Consider the following 16,025-nt stretch of genomic DNA (forward strand, 5'->3'; position numbering starts at 1 on the left):
AACTTTTTGCAATGATGAAAATACTCTGGGGGCGCCTGTGTGTCTGTTAGTTAAGCGTCTGCCCACGGCTCAGGTCATGATCCCAATCCCAGAGTCCTCGGGTGGAGCCCTCGGCTGGCTCCCTGCTGGGCAGGGAGTCTGCTTCTCCCTCTGCCCCTCCCCCACTCATGCCCTCCCTCTCAAAATCTTTAAAAAATAAATAACATATTCTGTATTTGTGCCATTCAGTCGTGTAGCTATGAGCCTTATGTAGCCACAGTGGCTATTGGGCAGTTGCACGTGGCTACTGCCACTGAGGAATCTGGTTCATTTAAATCTAAATAGCCACAGGGGGCTTGCGGCTATCTGAGGGTCTTTTTTTTTTTTTTTTATGGTGACACAGCCCCTTTCTGCCAAAGAGCTTGAGCCAAACTTGCAAGTCCCGACTAAACAAAGCTGCCTTCCCTTTAAATAAAACTAGAATCTAGAACAAGTCTCTCCAAGACAGCAGAATGAGACAAGGTATCAGGGACACAGGGGTGAGGGTGGGGGAGGGGTAGAATAGAAGCGGGAAAGAGGTAGAGAAGCCAGAAGGAGGGAGGGGCCAGGAACGAGGCCCAGCAAGCCCTCCCAGCGGACCAAACCTGAGATTCTTAAATATACTTGTATTTTTTTTCATCTCTGGACACACATCAATCACACCCCCTTCTGCCCTCCCCCTCCCAAAGGCAAACCGAGTGCATCAGACACAGCACAGCACACATGAAGGGCCCCTCCCTTTCACCAAAGCTGGGGGCAGGGCACAGCTTAAGGATGGAAGAGCCTCGAGGTAAATATGAAGAAGGTTCTAGAACCTACTGGGTTCAGTTCTAGACCAGGGGAAAGGGACCAGGAAGCAGCACAGTGGTAAGGTTCTAGATTCAGCAGCTGGGACCTAGAACCCAGTGGTTTCATGGCGGGCCTAGGGCTTGTGGCTTGTGGCAGGGGAAGACAGCCAGTTCTGTCCTCAGCAGGGGGATTCCCTGGAGTGAACAGGAATCTCAAAATGAGGAGGGGAGCTCAGACTCCGGGAAGGAGGAGGAGGGTCTGGTTTCAAAAGGCCAGAAAGGCATCTAGACCAAGACTGCATGTTCTCCAATAGGAATGAGAAGCCAAGTGGTTCTGTACCACCACCACCCCGTTGGCCAAAGTACGGAGAAAGAAGAGTGCAGGGGTGGAGGGGCCCTCCAGGCAGAGCCAGGCACCCCAGGAAGGGCCAGATCAGAGTAAACAGGGGAGTGCCCTGGTCTGGAGCCCCAGTTCTGGAGTTGAAATGGAGGACCTTCTGCATTCAGTAAAGTCCCTGAAAGTGCCCCAGCTTTGGACTTGATTGTCCCATTAGCAGGGAAACCACATGGTTTCCAGAGCTTGCTGGCCCTTGGGCCAAGCCTGAGCATGGCATGTTCTGTGGGCTATAAAATTAGCAAGCCACAAAGGGCTCTAGGAGCCCCTTCCTGGAAGGCACCAGACCAGGTTTCCTAAAACCTCTGGCCCCACGGCAGGGTAATGGCAGGTTCCTGGACCCTGGAGCCCAGACAAGGCCGGAAGGACTCCAGGGCACACAGATTATGCATTCTGGAACCCAGGAAAGGCACGGCGTTGTGTATTCTGGAGTGTTGGGGATTCCAAGAGTGGAGCTAGAGGGGCTGGAGTGTATGGCGGAGGGAGCAGGGCTGTGGACCCCCAGGAAGGTTTGGGATCTGGAGTCGGGTTTAGGAACAGCGCCGTTCTGCATCCACCCTCTGGACAAGGGCGGCAGGACAGGCCGGGAGTGTGGGGCACAGGACTCAGTTGCGCTCCTCGCCCAGGGAGCTGGCAGGGCTGAGGGGCTCACTGGGAGTGCTGAGCGAGCTGGAGGGCGCCGTGTCCACCGAGCTGCGCTTGCTTCCGCCGGTGGAAGAGGCGCTGGAGGCGCGGCGCGGCCATTCGGGGGCGCGGATGTTGCGCCGGTCCTTGGCGGCCTCCTCGTCCTCGTCGTAGCGCTCCCCGTCTACATCCGGCGGCCCGTCCCGGGGCTCCTCCTCGTCCTCACTCTGGTGTGGGCTTGAGTGTCGCGACAGCGAGGGCGATGGTGGCACCGAGGCCGGCCGTGGGTAGCGGTAGCCCTGAGTCTGAGTTAGGCGGGTGTGGACACAAACCTCAAAGTGAGCAGAGGCCCCTACGGTTCCCCCCCACTCCCCCAGACCTTCCCACTTCAGGAGGAACGTGCCCCCACGACAGCCCTCTAGCTCCAAGCCCATCAGAGAGATCCGGGTCCACTCACCGCGTCAGCCTCGTGGGGCTCATAGGTGAAGTGTTCTGGAAAGGCCTTGGCCAGCGCCATGTGGCGCGCAGACATATAGTACTTGGGGAAAAGAAAGGGAGGGGGCGTTAGGGGATGGGAGCCAGACCCCGCCCCCGGAAGAGGTAGAAGGGGGCGGACCCTAGCCACACCCTTTATGCAGATGAGCACACGCAGGCACCTTCCCGATGGCCCTTATGCCCATTATCCATCTTTCCGGCTCCACTCCTTAAGTAGGTAAGCAGAGCTGTGAACGGACCATCTCTGAGCCACAGCTCATTAACACGGCCAGAATTCGTAAGTCGGTTACCTCCTCCGCCACACACTCACGCAAGGAAGGTAACTGCCACCAGTGTGGTCTACCTGCAAAAACTGGTTGATTTCTTAAAGGGACAGCAACTGTTAGAGGCGGAAGGAGCCTGACTGCCTCCCGCCCAGCCTTGGAGGCTGAGGAATGAGAGACCCAGCGGCCAGTTCAGCAGCAAAGGACACGGAAGGCGGTTATACCCGGCCTAGGTATTTCCAGTCCAGAAGGTCTGAGAGGCGCTCGGTGCGGTTTCGCTGGATGATGCGCTGCCGCCGGCTCTGCTGGCAGAAGCTGTAGAGGAAGGAGGTGAGCTGCGAGCAGGAATCATCCAGACTACGGAACCGCCGGTCCAGAATGTAGATGCCTGTGGGGGCCAGGACGGGGGCTCAGAAATCAGACTAAGGAAACTTTCATTCTTCCGGGGACTCTCTGGCGCCAGGACCCGTCCTCCCCCGGGAACCCAGGAGCCCACGCCTTCCTCCCCCAGGATCCAAGAGTCTTGGCTCTCAGTCTGGGCACCGACCGTAAGCTGAGGGGTCTGCAATGTGTTCCTCCATGAAGCAGCCGAAGCCGGAGAGGTTGGTGGAGATACTGGGGATACCCATAACCGTGCACTCAGCTGCGGGAAGGCGTGAGAAGCAAGTGTCCGCTTAGCTTTCTCCTTTCCAGCCTCTTAAATCGCAATAAAAGCCCCAACAGCGCCCTCTACTGACACCTTGAGCAAACCACTGAGCCCACAAAACCAGGCGGTGCATTAGACTATCATAGTGTGTTTCTCATAGGGGAAGGTAGGAGGCTCAGAATAGGGAATTCACTTGTCCCAAGGCTTCAGGACGAGGAAGAGTCTAGAGTTAGGCGATAGGATGCTGAATTATTAAGTACGGACTCTGTGCCAGTATCTACCATTTTACTTAATCCTCACAACCTGTAAGATACTTTCTTGTGCCAAATATAGTGTGCTGCTTAATCATAGCTTCAGTCTATTTATTTAAAAGATGTATTTATTTACTTGAGAGAGAGCGCGCGAGCACGCGCGCAGGGGGGAGGGGCAGTGGGAGAGGGAGAAAGAGTCCCACACAGACTCTGCACTTGGTGCTAGCCTAACTCGGGGCTCGATCTCACAACCCTGAGATCAGGGCCTAAGCTGAAACCAAAAGCCGGTCACTTAACCAACTCAGCTATCCAGGCCCCCGAGCTTCAGTCTATCTTGACAAGAGGTAAGAGAAGGGCTCTCATTACTGCCTCGTTTAATACTCTAAACAAGCCTGAGAAGTGCTTCAAGCAGTTTATTATAATTCAAATGTAAGTGTTTCTAAAAACCCACATAACCTGGAAAGGCAGGCTCCAGATATAGCAGGGCTTATGGGAAAAATAGGGTTGGGGCCAAGCACACAAAACCCCCGCATCACTGTAACCACGACAGAAATAAAACTGGCCAAATCATCATCCTAATTATCGTGCAAGCACGCTTTAAGAGATTTGTTAATTACTCATAAATTAAGAAAGACTACAGCAAATGTGATATTTCCTTAGCCTGAAAAACATGAAGGTAGCTTGACTGAAAAGTGCGTGAGGCAGGGTTGAGTTTGGGGCCACAGCAGAATGTCCCTAAATGAGGGAGAATTGCAAATAAGGTCTAACTTGGAGCCAACCCCTTCCTAAAAGAGGAAGATGGAGCCAATGGGCCCTGAGAACATCTCAGGGAGCCTTGGCCACATTCAGTCGTGTGAGTGAACTATGCATTCAACTGTTGTTATGTGGGGGGGGGGGGGCAAACAGCAGCCAGTTGGGGGAAATCACATGTGACCCCTAATTACGCATCACATGAGCTATTGTGTCACAAAAACATATTCTGTAGCAAAAGAGACTGTTGAAGGAGAGCTTGGGGCGCAGAATGGGGCAAGTGCCATCATCGATCATGCCTGATCGGACCAGAAGCCCACCACCATGCTGCACTCACCTGGCGTGTAGCCCCAAGGCTCATAGTAGGAGGGGAAGACCCCAAGATGGCAGCCACGGACAAATTCCTCATAATCCACGGGGAGCAGGGGGCTCGTGGAGGAGAGGAACTCTGGGTGGAAAATCACCTACCAGTGAAAAAAGAAGAGCTCAGCCCAAGCACCTTATTTAGCTACTCCCTGGGATCCCGGAGTGGCCCAGAGAGGGTGAAAGACTTGTCTAAAGTCACACAAGTCAGTGGGAGGACAAAGATTTGAATCCAAGTCTGTCTGCTTAAAGTGCTAAGGTCCTTTCTAAACACAGCAATCCTTTGATAAACTATGGGAAAGGGGGGATGTGAGGCTCAGGCTCCCCCTACCCCTACCCCACCCCACCATGCTTAACCCACCCTGACCGTTGCCCTCACCTTGACCCTGTCAGCACCACTATTGAAGAGTCCAATTCGGCGGATGGTGGTCAGGATAGGGTCCGAGGAGTCGTCCAGCATGTTGTGGGTGCACACAGGGGGGAAGGACTGCCGCTATACAGGTCACAAGTGGGATGGGGGTCAGAGAAGGGACAGGGGGCTCCCTAGTGCCCTATGAGCCATGCTGACCCTGGCGAGACCACAGTTCCCACCAGGCTGTGGGAACCACAAGCCCAAGAGATTAGCAGTTGTAGATTTCTACTTGGCTCTCTCTGTAAAGGTCCGCTTTTCCCTTTGACCACCCTGAGCCGGAAAGAACTATAATTCCCAGCTGTCTTTGAGGCAAAGCCTCACGGACTATGAGAGTCGCAGCTATTCTGTTCTATACTCTTGGCTCTGTCATCAAAGAAACCCGAAAGGCACTAAAACCCTAAATCAATGGGGCAGAGACTTTACCCAATATGGTAGCAAGCTTCGGGGGCTGCTGGAAACTGCAGGGTTTTTGTTTTGGTTTTGTTGGTTTGCTTTTAGAGAGAAAGAAAGGGTGGGGTGGGAGGCAGAGGGAGAGGGAGAGAGAGAGAGAGAGTCTCAAGCAGGCTCCACACCCAGCGCGGAGCCCGATGCAGGACTTGATCTCACAACCCTGAGATCATGACCTGAGCCGAAATCAAGAGTTGGATGCTCAACTGACTGAGCCATCCAGGTGCCCTTAGTTGTCGTTTTCTTATGAAAATCCTGGCTTGCTTTCTATCTAAGTTCCCTTTACTCTCCTTCCTGTAATTCCCTCCACCTCTGCTCCCAACTGAGGCCCAAAGAAACCACAATTCCCAAGAGTCACTGGAAGAGGCCAGAGCAAGGAACTCCCATGGGGTGCTGGACAGATAGTTATTGGTACCTCTTCCATCTCATGAAAAGTTCTACTCACCTTCAGAGGGCCTCCAGGGGCTGCAAGAAACTACAACTCCCAGCAGCCCCATAGCAGATACATCCTCAGGGAGACCAACTGCCTTAGGGACTATTGGAAATTGTAATTTGGCCAAAAGTACAACAGGCCGTATTTGTGCAGCTTGGCTTATCTAGGTTTCCATTCCCCAGGAAATGGTTCACCAACCCTGATCAGTGGTACCAAAGATTCTTGACTGCAGAAAAGAAAAGAACTCTACCTCCCATAAGCCTCTGGGGCTAGCAAAGACTCAGTGAAGCAGGGGCTGGTGGGAGTTGTAGTTCTCATTCTGTTGCTGCCACACCTTTACGGTTTCCCATCCGCCTAATTGCATTAACCTCAGGAATCTGAAGAAGCTACAACTCCCAGGAATGTTTGGGGACTAAGACACAGCCAGTAGTATAAGAAACGCAGCGGCTGCTGAGAGTTTTCAGTGTTCTTCTGGTCATGGTAAGTGTTTTAGCGGATTTTCTGTCTCTAATGAGTATGCAGCTAGTTTGCCAGCAAGACCCAGGGACAGCAGGGACTTGTAGTTCTCCTTTTGTGGCTGGGTTGGCTTGCTAACGTTCCCTTTCACCTTTTGTCCTTTGACCCCAGAGACTCAAAGAAATTACAACTTGAAAAGAAGGGGAAAGGAAAGGGGAAAGGGAAGGGGAAGGAGGGGAAAGGAAAGGGGAAAGGAAGGAAGGAAGGAAGGAAGGAAGGAAGGAAGGAAGGAAGGAAGGAAGAGAAAGAAAGAAAGAAAGAAAGAAAGAAAGAAAGAAAGAAAGAAAGAAAGAAAGAAAGAAAGAAAGAAAAATAAATTTCAACTCCAAGTGGCCCCTGTAGCAGAATAAACCAGGGCTGCCCTCAGGAAACTGAAGGTCTACCAGTCAGCTCAGACCTTCGGTGGACTTGAGAACTGATTCCCTGGGAAGGGCTGCCAGGACAGAGATCTTCCGGCCATCTCTGGGGTCAGAGCCGACAGGGCAAGCTGCCTCTGGGGCTGCTGGGCGTTGCCAGCCCTCGACTGAGGGGTCCCAACCATACCTGCGTGGCAAAGATGGCTCTCTTCATCATGGTGAAGTCCTCCTTGTCCAGCATCTTATTCATGTCCGGGAGGCTCCCCCTGCAAGGTGAGCAGGGTATGCAGCTGGGAATCAGGGGTGATGAGAGCAGTTAGGGCCCAGGAGGATGCAGGGCTGGGGGTGGGACACTCACACCAGCAAGGATTCGTAAAGCTTCCTTCCAAACTTCTCTTTCACAGTGTTGGCCGTATCCCTAGAACGAGCAGAGCCACAGTATCATATACACACACCAGGTGCCGTAAGTTGTTAGGTTTCTGGGGCAGCTGGAAAACCGAGGTCTGAGCAGAGGACCTGGGGATTCTGAGCTGGAGGAGGGGGAGCTGGGAAACAGGCCCTGGAAGGCTCGACTCCCTTGTGCCTTGCATCAGCTGTGTGGCCAGGGACAGGTGGCCTTCCCTCTCTGACTTCAGTGACTCATCTGTTAGACGGGGATAAAAATAGAACCAACATCATAGGTCTGCAGTGAAAACTTGAAGTCATGACAAAAAGTATACAGTGCCTGGGCACGGTGAGCCTTCCAGAAATGTCAGCTATTTTTAGGACTTGCACTTGTCCTGGCAATGGCAATGCTAAGCCCCATTTTATAAAAAGGGAAAATTCTGTTCTGAGAGAGGAAACTTGAGGTGCATGAGGGAAGACAGCAATTAGTGACACCCCACAGTCTCATTGACATTCCTCGGCTCATAATCCTCTCATAGCTCAGGCCTCATCTTCTACCCCATCTCCCTACAGCACTCTGCTCCAGCCCCACTGGTCTTCTTGTGGTTTCTCAAACACATCACAGGGCCTTTGCACTTGCCGTTCCTCTGCCTGAAATGCTATCCGCCAGATACACGCAGGGCTCCCTCCCTCATTTCCTGTTGGTCTCTACCCAATGGCACTTTCTCGGTGTGACCTGTCCTGACAACTCATGTCCTGTCTCTCATATTCCAGTCCTGCTTTATTTTCTTGCCAGAGCACTTCCCCCCTCCCCTTTTTTTTTACCTCCCACCCTCACTTTTCTTTTCGAAAGATTTTATTTTTAAGTAATCTCTACACCCGATATGGGGCTTGAACTCACAACCCCAAGATCAATGTCACATGCTCTACCCAGTGAGCCAGCCAGGTGCCCCGAGCACTTTCTATAGAACTTTCTAGAATGTGAGCTCCATGTGACGAGGGCAGGGATTTTTATCTTTCTCATTTTATCTTTCTCATCCAGGCTGTGTCCCCAGGGCCTGGAACAGTGCCTGGGACATGGTAGGTGCTCAGTGAGTATCTGACAGCTGATGAATGGGTTTTGCATTTGAGGAAACTGAGGCTTGGAGAGGCAGAATTATTCGCCTAAAGTCACAAAACCAGCAAGGGGCAGTGGCACAAGGGGGACCTTGCCAGAGCCCTGGTTGTGCAGTCACACTCGTCCTGCCTGCAGCTCCTTACTGCCCCTGAACTGGAGGCTTCGCAAGCAAGTGGCTTCCCTAGGAAGTGGTGGGGTGAGTTGCTTGTGTTCCAGAGAACAAAACTGAGCCCCCCAAAGCACAAAGCTGGAGTGGGAATGGCAGGGCTCCTGGGCCCAGGGCTGCTACCAGAGCTGCTTGCGCACGGCCTGGCCCTTGAGGGTTTCCACGTTGAAATTGTTGGTCCGAGCCGGCATGATGAAGAAGGCAACGACCGTCTGCTCACTGCCGTTCACCTGGGCAGAGGAAAAGGTGTGAGGTGGGGGAAGGGGTCAGGATCACCTGGGAGAAGGCTGAGGTCACCTACCCTTTTCCACCCATCAAGACCACTATGGCCCTGCCATGCCCCTTCCTGTCAGGGAGGATTGAAGTTACCATCCCCACGGGGACCCTGGTCTGCCTTCTGGGTCTTGACACTTCCCCTTCACACATGGGTTTTCCTACTCCCACCCCCCCACCCAGTTGTGTCCTGATTTCCTCGTCCTCTTTTTGTGTCCTCACAGAGAGCCCAGGCCTTACTCTGAGCAGATAGTTGAGCCGGGCCAAGGCCTCTAGGAAGACGTCGGCCCCCTTGTTAGAGAACTCGTAGCGGCCGGCGATAAAGAAATACAAGGTCTTGTCCAAGTTGAAGTCCAGGTGTCTAAAAAAGCCACAAGGCAGGGTGAAGGCAACGGTGGGGAGCCGGTAGCCCTGGCCTGCGAACTACAGACTGCAGCAGCTACAGGGGCCAGGAACAGCTCAGCCAGAGAAGAGGCATCACGGGGGCTCCTGGGAATTGTGGTTCCTCTCTCCTTAGATGGGGATCGATCCCTCAACACTCAGCCATTGTTCTGGGGCTCAGGAACTCAAGAGGCCAAGTGGCCAGCTGTCCCGTCTCTTACACTCGGGACTTGGGTTCCCAACCCCCTCCTCTCTCAAGACCCAGGTATGTGGTCCACGTACCCATAAAAGTGGCCCCGCACAAACTCCTGGATTCGAGCCTTGCTTTGAGCATGGAGGTTCTGGAACTCATGCATGGCGGAGAACTTTTTCACATTCAGCCCATTGGGGGTCACAATATCTGGGGTTGGGGGAGAAGGTCCACGTTTCAGATCTTCATTTATTCATACTGATCAGTGTGGCTGAATGAATAAACAAAGGAAAGACTCCTTTCCTTGAACAATTTATTTGCTTCAGGAGCTCCTCTGGGAGCTCCCTTGGTGACCCCGCTGCCCTGACACTTGGATGCCTTCTTGCCCAAAGTTACTTGAATGCGTTCACAAGCACAACTACAAATCCCAGCAGCCCCTGCCAATGACTAACCCCACAGGGAAATGACCCACCTTGCGGCCTCTGGGAGTGGTTATTTTGTTGCCCCTATTCCACCCTGCCCTGGGAACGGTTTAAACATCCCCATCCTGCTTCTCCCAGAATATACCCTCAACCTTCAAGCCTTTCTTAGGGTTCCAACCATTTTCTATCCTCGTTGAAATTAAAGCATGTCAATGAAAAATTATAACCTCTACCCCCTCCTGGGGCAAAATTCCAGGAGGGTAAGGAGCTGACTAGCCAAAGGCCTTCTGGGAATTGTAGTTTTCACAATACACCCATTGAGAATGGGTACCATAACCTGGGAGGAATAACTGGTTCCAACACTGTTCTCAAAATCAAAACCCAGTGAAACTCCATTCCCTTTCAGAAGACCGATATCTACATTTGCCAATAAAATAACTTTACCATTTTGAAATTAACGTCAAAGAAATGACACCTCCCGTGGGTCTCTAGGGCATATAGCCAGGCAGCTTCATATTCAGATCACCAATTTAGGGTCTTCTGGGAGGTGTAGTTCTTCGCTCTCTACAGTTAAAAAAAAACTGGTGCAGGCCTTAGCACAGACCACCTCATTCACGTCTAGGGACCCCAGCCTACTCCCTACCTGGTTTCCTCTTGAGTAGGTGCTGAGCCTCGATGGCGGTAATCTGGGACACAGTAGTAAAGACGTGAGCGCAGTGGGCCGCTGCCCGCTCCATGCAGTAGCGGTGATAGATTTGCCTCTCACCTGCTTCCTTGTCCACATTGAACTGGGTGGGAAGGGAGGGCAGTCAGGGTGGAAGAACTGGGGAGAAGACTAGAGGTCCAGACTCCGGGGCCCTGGCGGCGGTTGGGGCTGGAGGCTGAACTCCTGGATCTGAGGGAGGAGGGGGCTGAGGCCTTGAACTCCTGGGTCATGGGAGAAAAGGAAGCTTGATCCCCCTGGGCTGTCCTGAAACACTTGGAGCCCCCCCGTGCCACATTCCCGGCTCACATTCTCCAGGTTGTTGTAGAAATCCACAGCACCCGCACACAGATATCGTCCCAGGAGCGTGGCGTGGGTGGTGAAGATTGTAGCCACAGGCAGCCGCCGGGCCCGGCACAGGCAGAGTCCGATGCCCGCCAACCACTCGTGGAAGTGTGCAACCACATGTGGCTTCTCCTCATTCTGGGCCAGGAACTATGGGGCAACAGGAACAGGGCCACTGTGTCTCCATATGTGTTGTGTAGGCAATCAACAATCCCCCAAGGTGGAGAAGAAAGCAAGGGAGAGCTATCACGACTCCTGCACAGAGCGAATGGTCGCCCACGGCAGTCCCCCCAGAATAAGGAAGGAACGATAAATCCTTGAGACGGCTAGACCAGCTAACCCCATCCCCAGAGGCTGATAGGAGCTGGGGTTTTTTTTTAAGCAACCTTTTGAGCCCCAAAAAGGCTGAACTGGAAAGTGTCCCCAGGTCCTGGATGCAATTCCTGGAGACTCTAACTCAATCAAGAGTAAAACTGTACCCAATACTGGCTAAAGGACTACAACTCCCAGAATGCCATAGGAGTAGCCAGTTCTAGACTGTTTTCCTGGGGCATGAGAAATGAAGTTTCTTGAGCCTTTTAAAAGCTAAAAGGGGGGTCAGAACCAGGATTCCTCGTTCTCATATAGACTGGAGATCCCCAAACATCCAGAGCCCCATCTGAGAGCTAAGTCCAGCCACTATCAGACTAGAGAACTACAACTCCCAGAATTCCCTGGTACAAACCCTCCAGCCAGGCCAGCCCCCCCAAAAGCTAATGGCTCAAAAGTCCTATACTTGGAAAGTTAGAGTGAATGAAGCTAGGGTTGGAAGTTTGAGTCTCTGAGGAACAAGACTGTGGGCCCCTGGATGTCCATTTTCCCAAAATTCAGAGCTAATGCTTGGAAAAGGACCTACAACTCCCAGAATGCCCTGGGAGAAGCCAGCCAGCCCCAGGCCCCCACCCAGACACCCCCTGGCCAGGGGCTGATGGCCCTTGTAGCTTGGGGGGGGGGGGGGGTTGGAAGGAGTGACACGGGGACGGACAATGGGGCCTACCTCACCCAGGAACCAGGTCGTGAGGAAGCCAAAAAGGACGGCGTCGTTGGCCTCACGGTCGTACCAGGGCACCCCGATGTTGCAGGTGTCCCAGAGCTCCCCCTTCCAGCGCTCCAGGGCCCAGGCTGAGGCCCCCACGTCCAGGAGCACCACCAGGGGGCTCCCCTCGATCAGCCAGCGACCAAAGTACACCTGGGGGGGTCACAGGAAGGCTCAGGGCTGTGGCCACATGTCTCTGGGCTCAGCATCTGTGGCTCTCCTGTCTGCAGGCAGCTACCTGGACTTACCACCTCAGCTCTTCCACCCTGTTTCTGTATCTGCTGCTCATTTCTCACCCGCTGCCTTATTTCTCTATGCGTGCTGTTAGTTATTCCCACCACGATCTTTTTCCATCTGTTACATTTACTCTCTCCCTTGCTTATAACCACCACCCCGCTCCTCCCCACTGCCTCCTTTCTCTGCCTACACCCACTCATTTTACATGTCCTTCCTCTGTGCCTCCGCTGCCTTGTTTTTCCACACCCTTATAATGTCTCCAACCCGCTGCCTTGTTTCCCTGTTTGCTGCCACTTCTCTCGCCAACCCTCACGTTGCTTTCTCCCGTGATCTTTTCCTTCTGCCGCAAATTCCTTCCACCGGATGCTTCTTTTACTGTTCTCCCTGCCCTATTTCGTCCACCCGCTGCCTGGCGTCTGACCCTTTCACCATAAGTTTGTCACCTGCTGCCTCCTTGATTTGCAGCCACCCTTTCTAACACCGGCTGCCCTCTTTCCTCCCCCAGGGGCTGCCTTTCTCTACCCACTGCCCTGTCTCTAAACCTCGCTGTCACATTTCCTTCTGCCTCTGCCACGTTCCTCCGCTCGGCGACTGCTTTCTTCCCGAGATGAAGGCCTAGCTTCTGGGCCTGCTGCCACGGCCCTGTGCAGGCAGAAAGCAGTCATTTGCCTCTCTGGACCTGGCTTTTCCCAGCCCGGGGAGTCCGACTCTGATGCCCTGCCCCTCCCCCTCCCAGCTGTTGTCTGCCCTTTCACTGGGTGGGGGGGGCTATTCTTAGGCCCCCAGCACGTGGGGAGCAGCTGCCACGGGGGAGGGCTGGGCTGTCCTAGGGTTTCTTAGGGACACGGCCTGGCCTGACTGGACTCCAGACCCCACCCCAAGCCAGAGGCTGTGAATGAATGCAGGAACCACTGTACTTCTTCCCTCCCCAACCCCAACCTTTCTGTACTTGAGGCCTGCTATGTCATGGTCTTCTCTGCAGGCGACAGCCATCTCTCTGGTCCTTATCTGGGACCCTGGGATGAGAGCTCCCCTCCGATCTTTAATTCCTGGCTCTATCCCTCTGAATCTCTGCCCGCCCTCTCCCCACCCCAGGTCTGCTTGCCTAGCTCTCTTTTCTTCATTAGTACTCCATCTTCCTATCCCTTCTAGGTCTTTCTCCCTGCAACGTCAGGCCGTTTTTCTTCTTCTCTCTCCCTATTGCTCTAGCCCCTGGGGCTGTCACCACCTTTTGGGACAATCAATCTCTCTCTATCCGTCTCTCTCCCTTGGTCCACTTCTCCCCCTCATTGCAAGCTTGGCTGTTTATAGTAATAATGATGATGATGGTGACAGCCATGATCACGGTAGTTCATACACAGTGCTAACTGAAGCCAGGAATTGGGCTGAAGACTTTATTAACTATTGCATCCTCCCCAAAACTGTACAAAGTAGATGCTATTAGCATGTTTATTAGCCAAGGTCACAGAGGCAGAGAGTGGAGAAGGTGACTTTTGAGTTTCAGGCTCTGGAACCCCTACTCTGGCACTCCTGCCTCACCCCAAGGCCACCTGCCCTGGGTTCTATCTGGCTGGCTGTCTTTCTATCTAGCTCTTTTTCTCTCTGTGGGTCTGATGATCTTGGCCTCTAAGGAACCATCTCTCGGTCTATCTTGTACCTGCTGTCTGTCCATTCACCAATGTCTTATAGCTTGGGGTTCACCCACCCATTTCACGGGGTCCTGCATCTGTCTGTCTGTTAATCTTACCTCCTCTCTGTCTGTCTGAGAAAGTACTGGGTCATCCCGTGTTTCTGTCCATGCCTCTCTCTCCCCTGGGGGCTATCCCCCCCTTCCCTGCCATCCCTTCTCCATCTGTTGCTCCCGCCCTAACTCTGGGCACCCACCTCCCTGCCCTCAGCCCGGCCATGTCCTACCTTGCAGCCCTTGCTGTTCATGGAGTCCAGCGTCTTCTTCAGGGCCGGCGTTGGGGGCTCGAGCAGTTCCACCTGGGTCCTCACGCCCTGCTCCGTGTAAGGTCCCACCAGGTAGTAGTTGTCGCCCCACTCATCCCCTGTCACCTTCGCCTTCGTCTGCAGGACCGTGTAGATGCCTCCCACTGTGGGCCCAAGTGTGTGAGGGCAGGCCCCAGCCAAGGTCCACAGCTTTGGGACCTGGGGTGGGGGTGGGGGGCATGGGGGGTGCTGGGGCCCTGGACTTCTGGCTTAGAGGGAGGAGGGGACTGGAAACCCATACTTCTGAGTCAGAGGGAGGATGCAATAGGAGTTCGAGGGCAGTACTCCTGGGTCTAAGGGAGAACAGGGCTCAGGCTAAACTTCTGAGTCAGACAGGAAAGGGCCAGGGACCTGGGCTCCTGGGTCTGAGGGAATTAGGGGCTGGGGTCCCAAGGATGACAGACACTGACAAGGATTAGCAGGACCCAGGTTCCCGAGTTCCCAGCTTACAGGAACTGGGTTTAAATTCTCCGTCAGGCTCTAGGTCACAGTAGGGGAGAATCTCTCTTCATGGCCCTATTCAGATTCCCACAGTTGCCTAAGAGAAGGCTGAATTGTCATTCCGTGCCCCCCAGGGGCTCTGCTGACCTGTCCCCCAGTCTTCTCTCTCCAACTGAGGACACACATGCAGGGCCCTGCTCCTCCCATGACTCCACTCCAGCCCCAGGAGTCTGGGCTCTCAGCCTCCTTACCTACTGAAGCCTGGGCCCTTGTGATACATGGCTCCCAGTTTGATGGCTGCCTGCCATGGTGTAAGACCCGGTCCCATTCCCCTCCCAAGACTCAGCAAAGCAAAATCCTAGCTCCCTCCAGCTGCAGCTGGTTTCCCAAACCCAGAACTTTAGGCCCTTCAGAGCCTGGGACACAGAAATCTAGGCCCCCAGCCACTCCCATGCTTGGGCCCAGCCCCTGACCAACTTAGGACTTCCCAGCCTTTCCTCATTCCAGTACGCATGTGTCTGAGGCCACAGGATCTTAGAAACATATAACTCACACCCTCAGCTCCCTTCAGAGCCTAAGCATTCAGACCCCAACTCTCTCTCCCCCTAAGATCTAAGAATTAGAGTCTGCAGCCCCTCCCATCTTTACTCTCAAGTGGCCAGCCCCCAAATTCTGCCACGGCGACTCATGCATCCTGTCTCCCAGTTGGCTCTCTCCCAAATCCGGAGTTATATCCCCAGACTCTTCCCCTAGGGCGGCGGGTCTGAAACCCAACCACTTCCCAGGTTTGCACTAGGAAGTGCCACTCCGCCCCCCGCCCCCCGCCCGGCCCCATCTCCTTCCCTGTTCAGCACCCAGGTCTCTGGTCTCCCGGAATCCTCCCTCCAGGACCTAGGAATCTTTCATTTTAGTCCCCTCTTCCCTAGGACCCAGCAACTGGACTTCCAGCCTCTTTCATTTTAACAGTGAGGCGGCTCATCCTCACCCCGCCAGGGTCCAGGAGACATACCCCGACCCCTCCCCAAGGACACAGGAGTCATAGGCTCCTTGCCCAGAACCCAAGAGTCATGCCATGTAGTCCTGTCCCCCTATTACTCAAGAGTTCCGGCCCCCATCCCCGACTGCCCTCCTCGTCCGCGACAGCCTGGCGTGCTCACCCTTGTTGGCCACCTCCCAGGCCACCTCGAAGAGCACTGTGTTCTCCAGGTCGAATTCATCCTCCCAATCCTCCAGTCCTGGCAGGGAGGACATGGACAAAGTGCGACTTAGAGGCATGGCCAACGCGTGAAGGGGGCTCCAGGGGCCACAGGTGGGGGCTCCAAAGGTGTCTGGGGAATGCAAAGGGCAGGGCGCGGGGCCAGGTAGGTAGCTGGTGCCCAACGGGAAGCTTGCAACGCCCTCGGCTTCCTATTGCACGACCGCACCCCCGCCCGGGAGCGCTGGGCCTTAGGTAGGAGGCGGCCGAAGCGTCACTGAACCCACTGGGGCCCCTGCAGTGAAATCTTGCGGCCGCCAGGAGGCGGGGCCCGCCCCCCGGCCAGAG

General features: G+C 54.2%; 1 protein-coding gene across 2 annotated transcripts; it reads right to left on the minus strand.

The window, feature by feature from the left end:
- Positions 1-629: 629 nt before the first annotated feature.
- GYS1 (glycogen synthase 1) lies at positions 630-15,991 on the minus strand. Of its 2 annotated transcripts, XM_026481868.4 has the most exons (16): positions 15,640-15,991; positions 13,964-14,145; positions 11,774-11,965; positions 10,702-10,887; positions 10,333-10,477; positions 9,360-9,477; positions 8,937-9,057; positions 8,547-8,653; positions 7,115-7,174; positions 6,944-7,022; positions 4,972-5,085; positions 4,567-4,693; positions 3,130-3,225; positions 2,807-2,970; positions 2,282-2,362; positions 630-2,129 (listed from the first exon to the last, which is right to left on the minus strand). In XM_026481868.4, exons 1-16 carry the CDS (start codon positions 15,755-15,757, stop codon positions 1,806-1,808), a joined length of 2,214 nt encoding a protein of 737 aa, XP_026337653.1. In that variant the 5' UTR covers positions 15,758-15,991; the 3' UTR covers positions 630-1,805. The 2 variants fall into 2 exon arrangements, with proteins under 2 accessions (XP_026337653.1, XP_044234170.2); XM_044378235.3 differs by lacking the exons at positions 13,964-14,145; positions 15,640-15,991 and adding an exon at positions 12,592-12,793.
- Between the last annotated feature and the right edge of the window lie 34 nt (positions 15,992-16,025).

Source organism: Ursus arctos, unplaced genomic scaffold, assembly GCF_023065955.2.
Source record: "Ursus arctos isolate Adak ecotype North America unplaced genomic scaffold, UrsArc2.0 scaffold_19, whole genome shotgun sequence".
NCBI lineage: Eukaryota > Metazoa > Chordata > Mammalia > Carnivora > Ursidae > Ursus > Ursus arctos.

Excerpts from the sequence above, each read along its gene's own strand:
- GYS1 (XM_026481868.4), bottom strand. The coding sequence starts at position 15,757 with ATGCCTCTAAGTCGCACTTTGTCCATGTCCTCCCTGCCAGGACTGGAG. Across the intron at positions 10,888-11,773 it reads CGACCTGGTTCCTGGGTGAG|TTCCTGGCCCAGAATGAGGA; the intron begins GTAGGCCCCATT and ends GTTGCCCCATAG. Across the intron at positions 2,363-2,806 it reads ACTGGAAATACCTAGGCCGG|TACTATATGTCTGCGCGCCA; the intron begins GTATAACCGCCT and ends CTTTTCCCCAAG.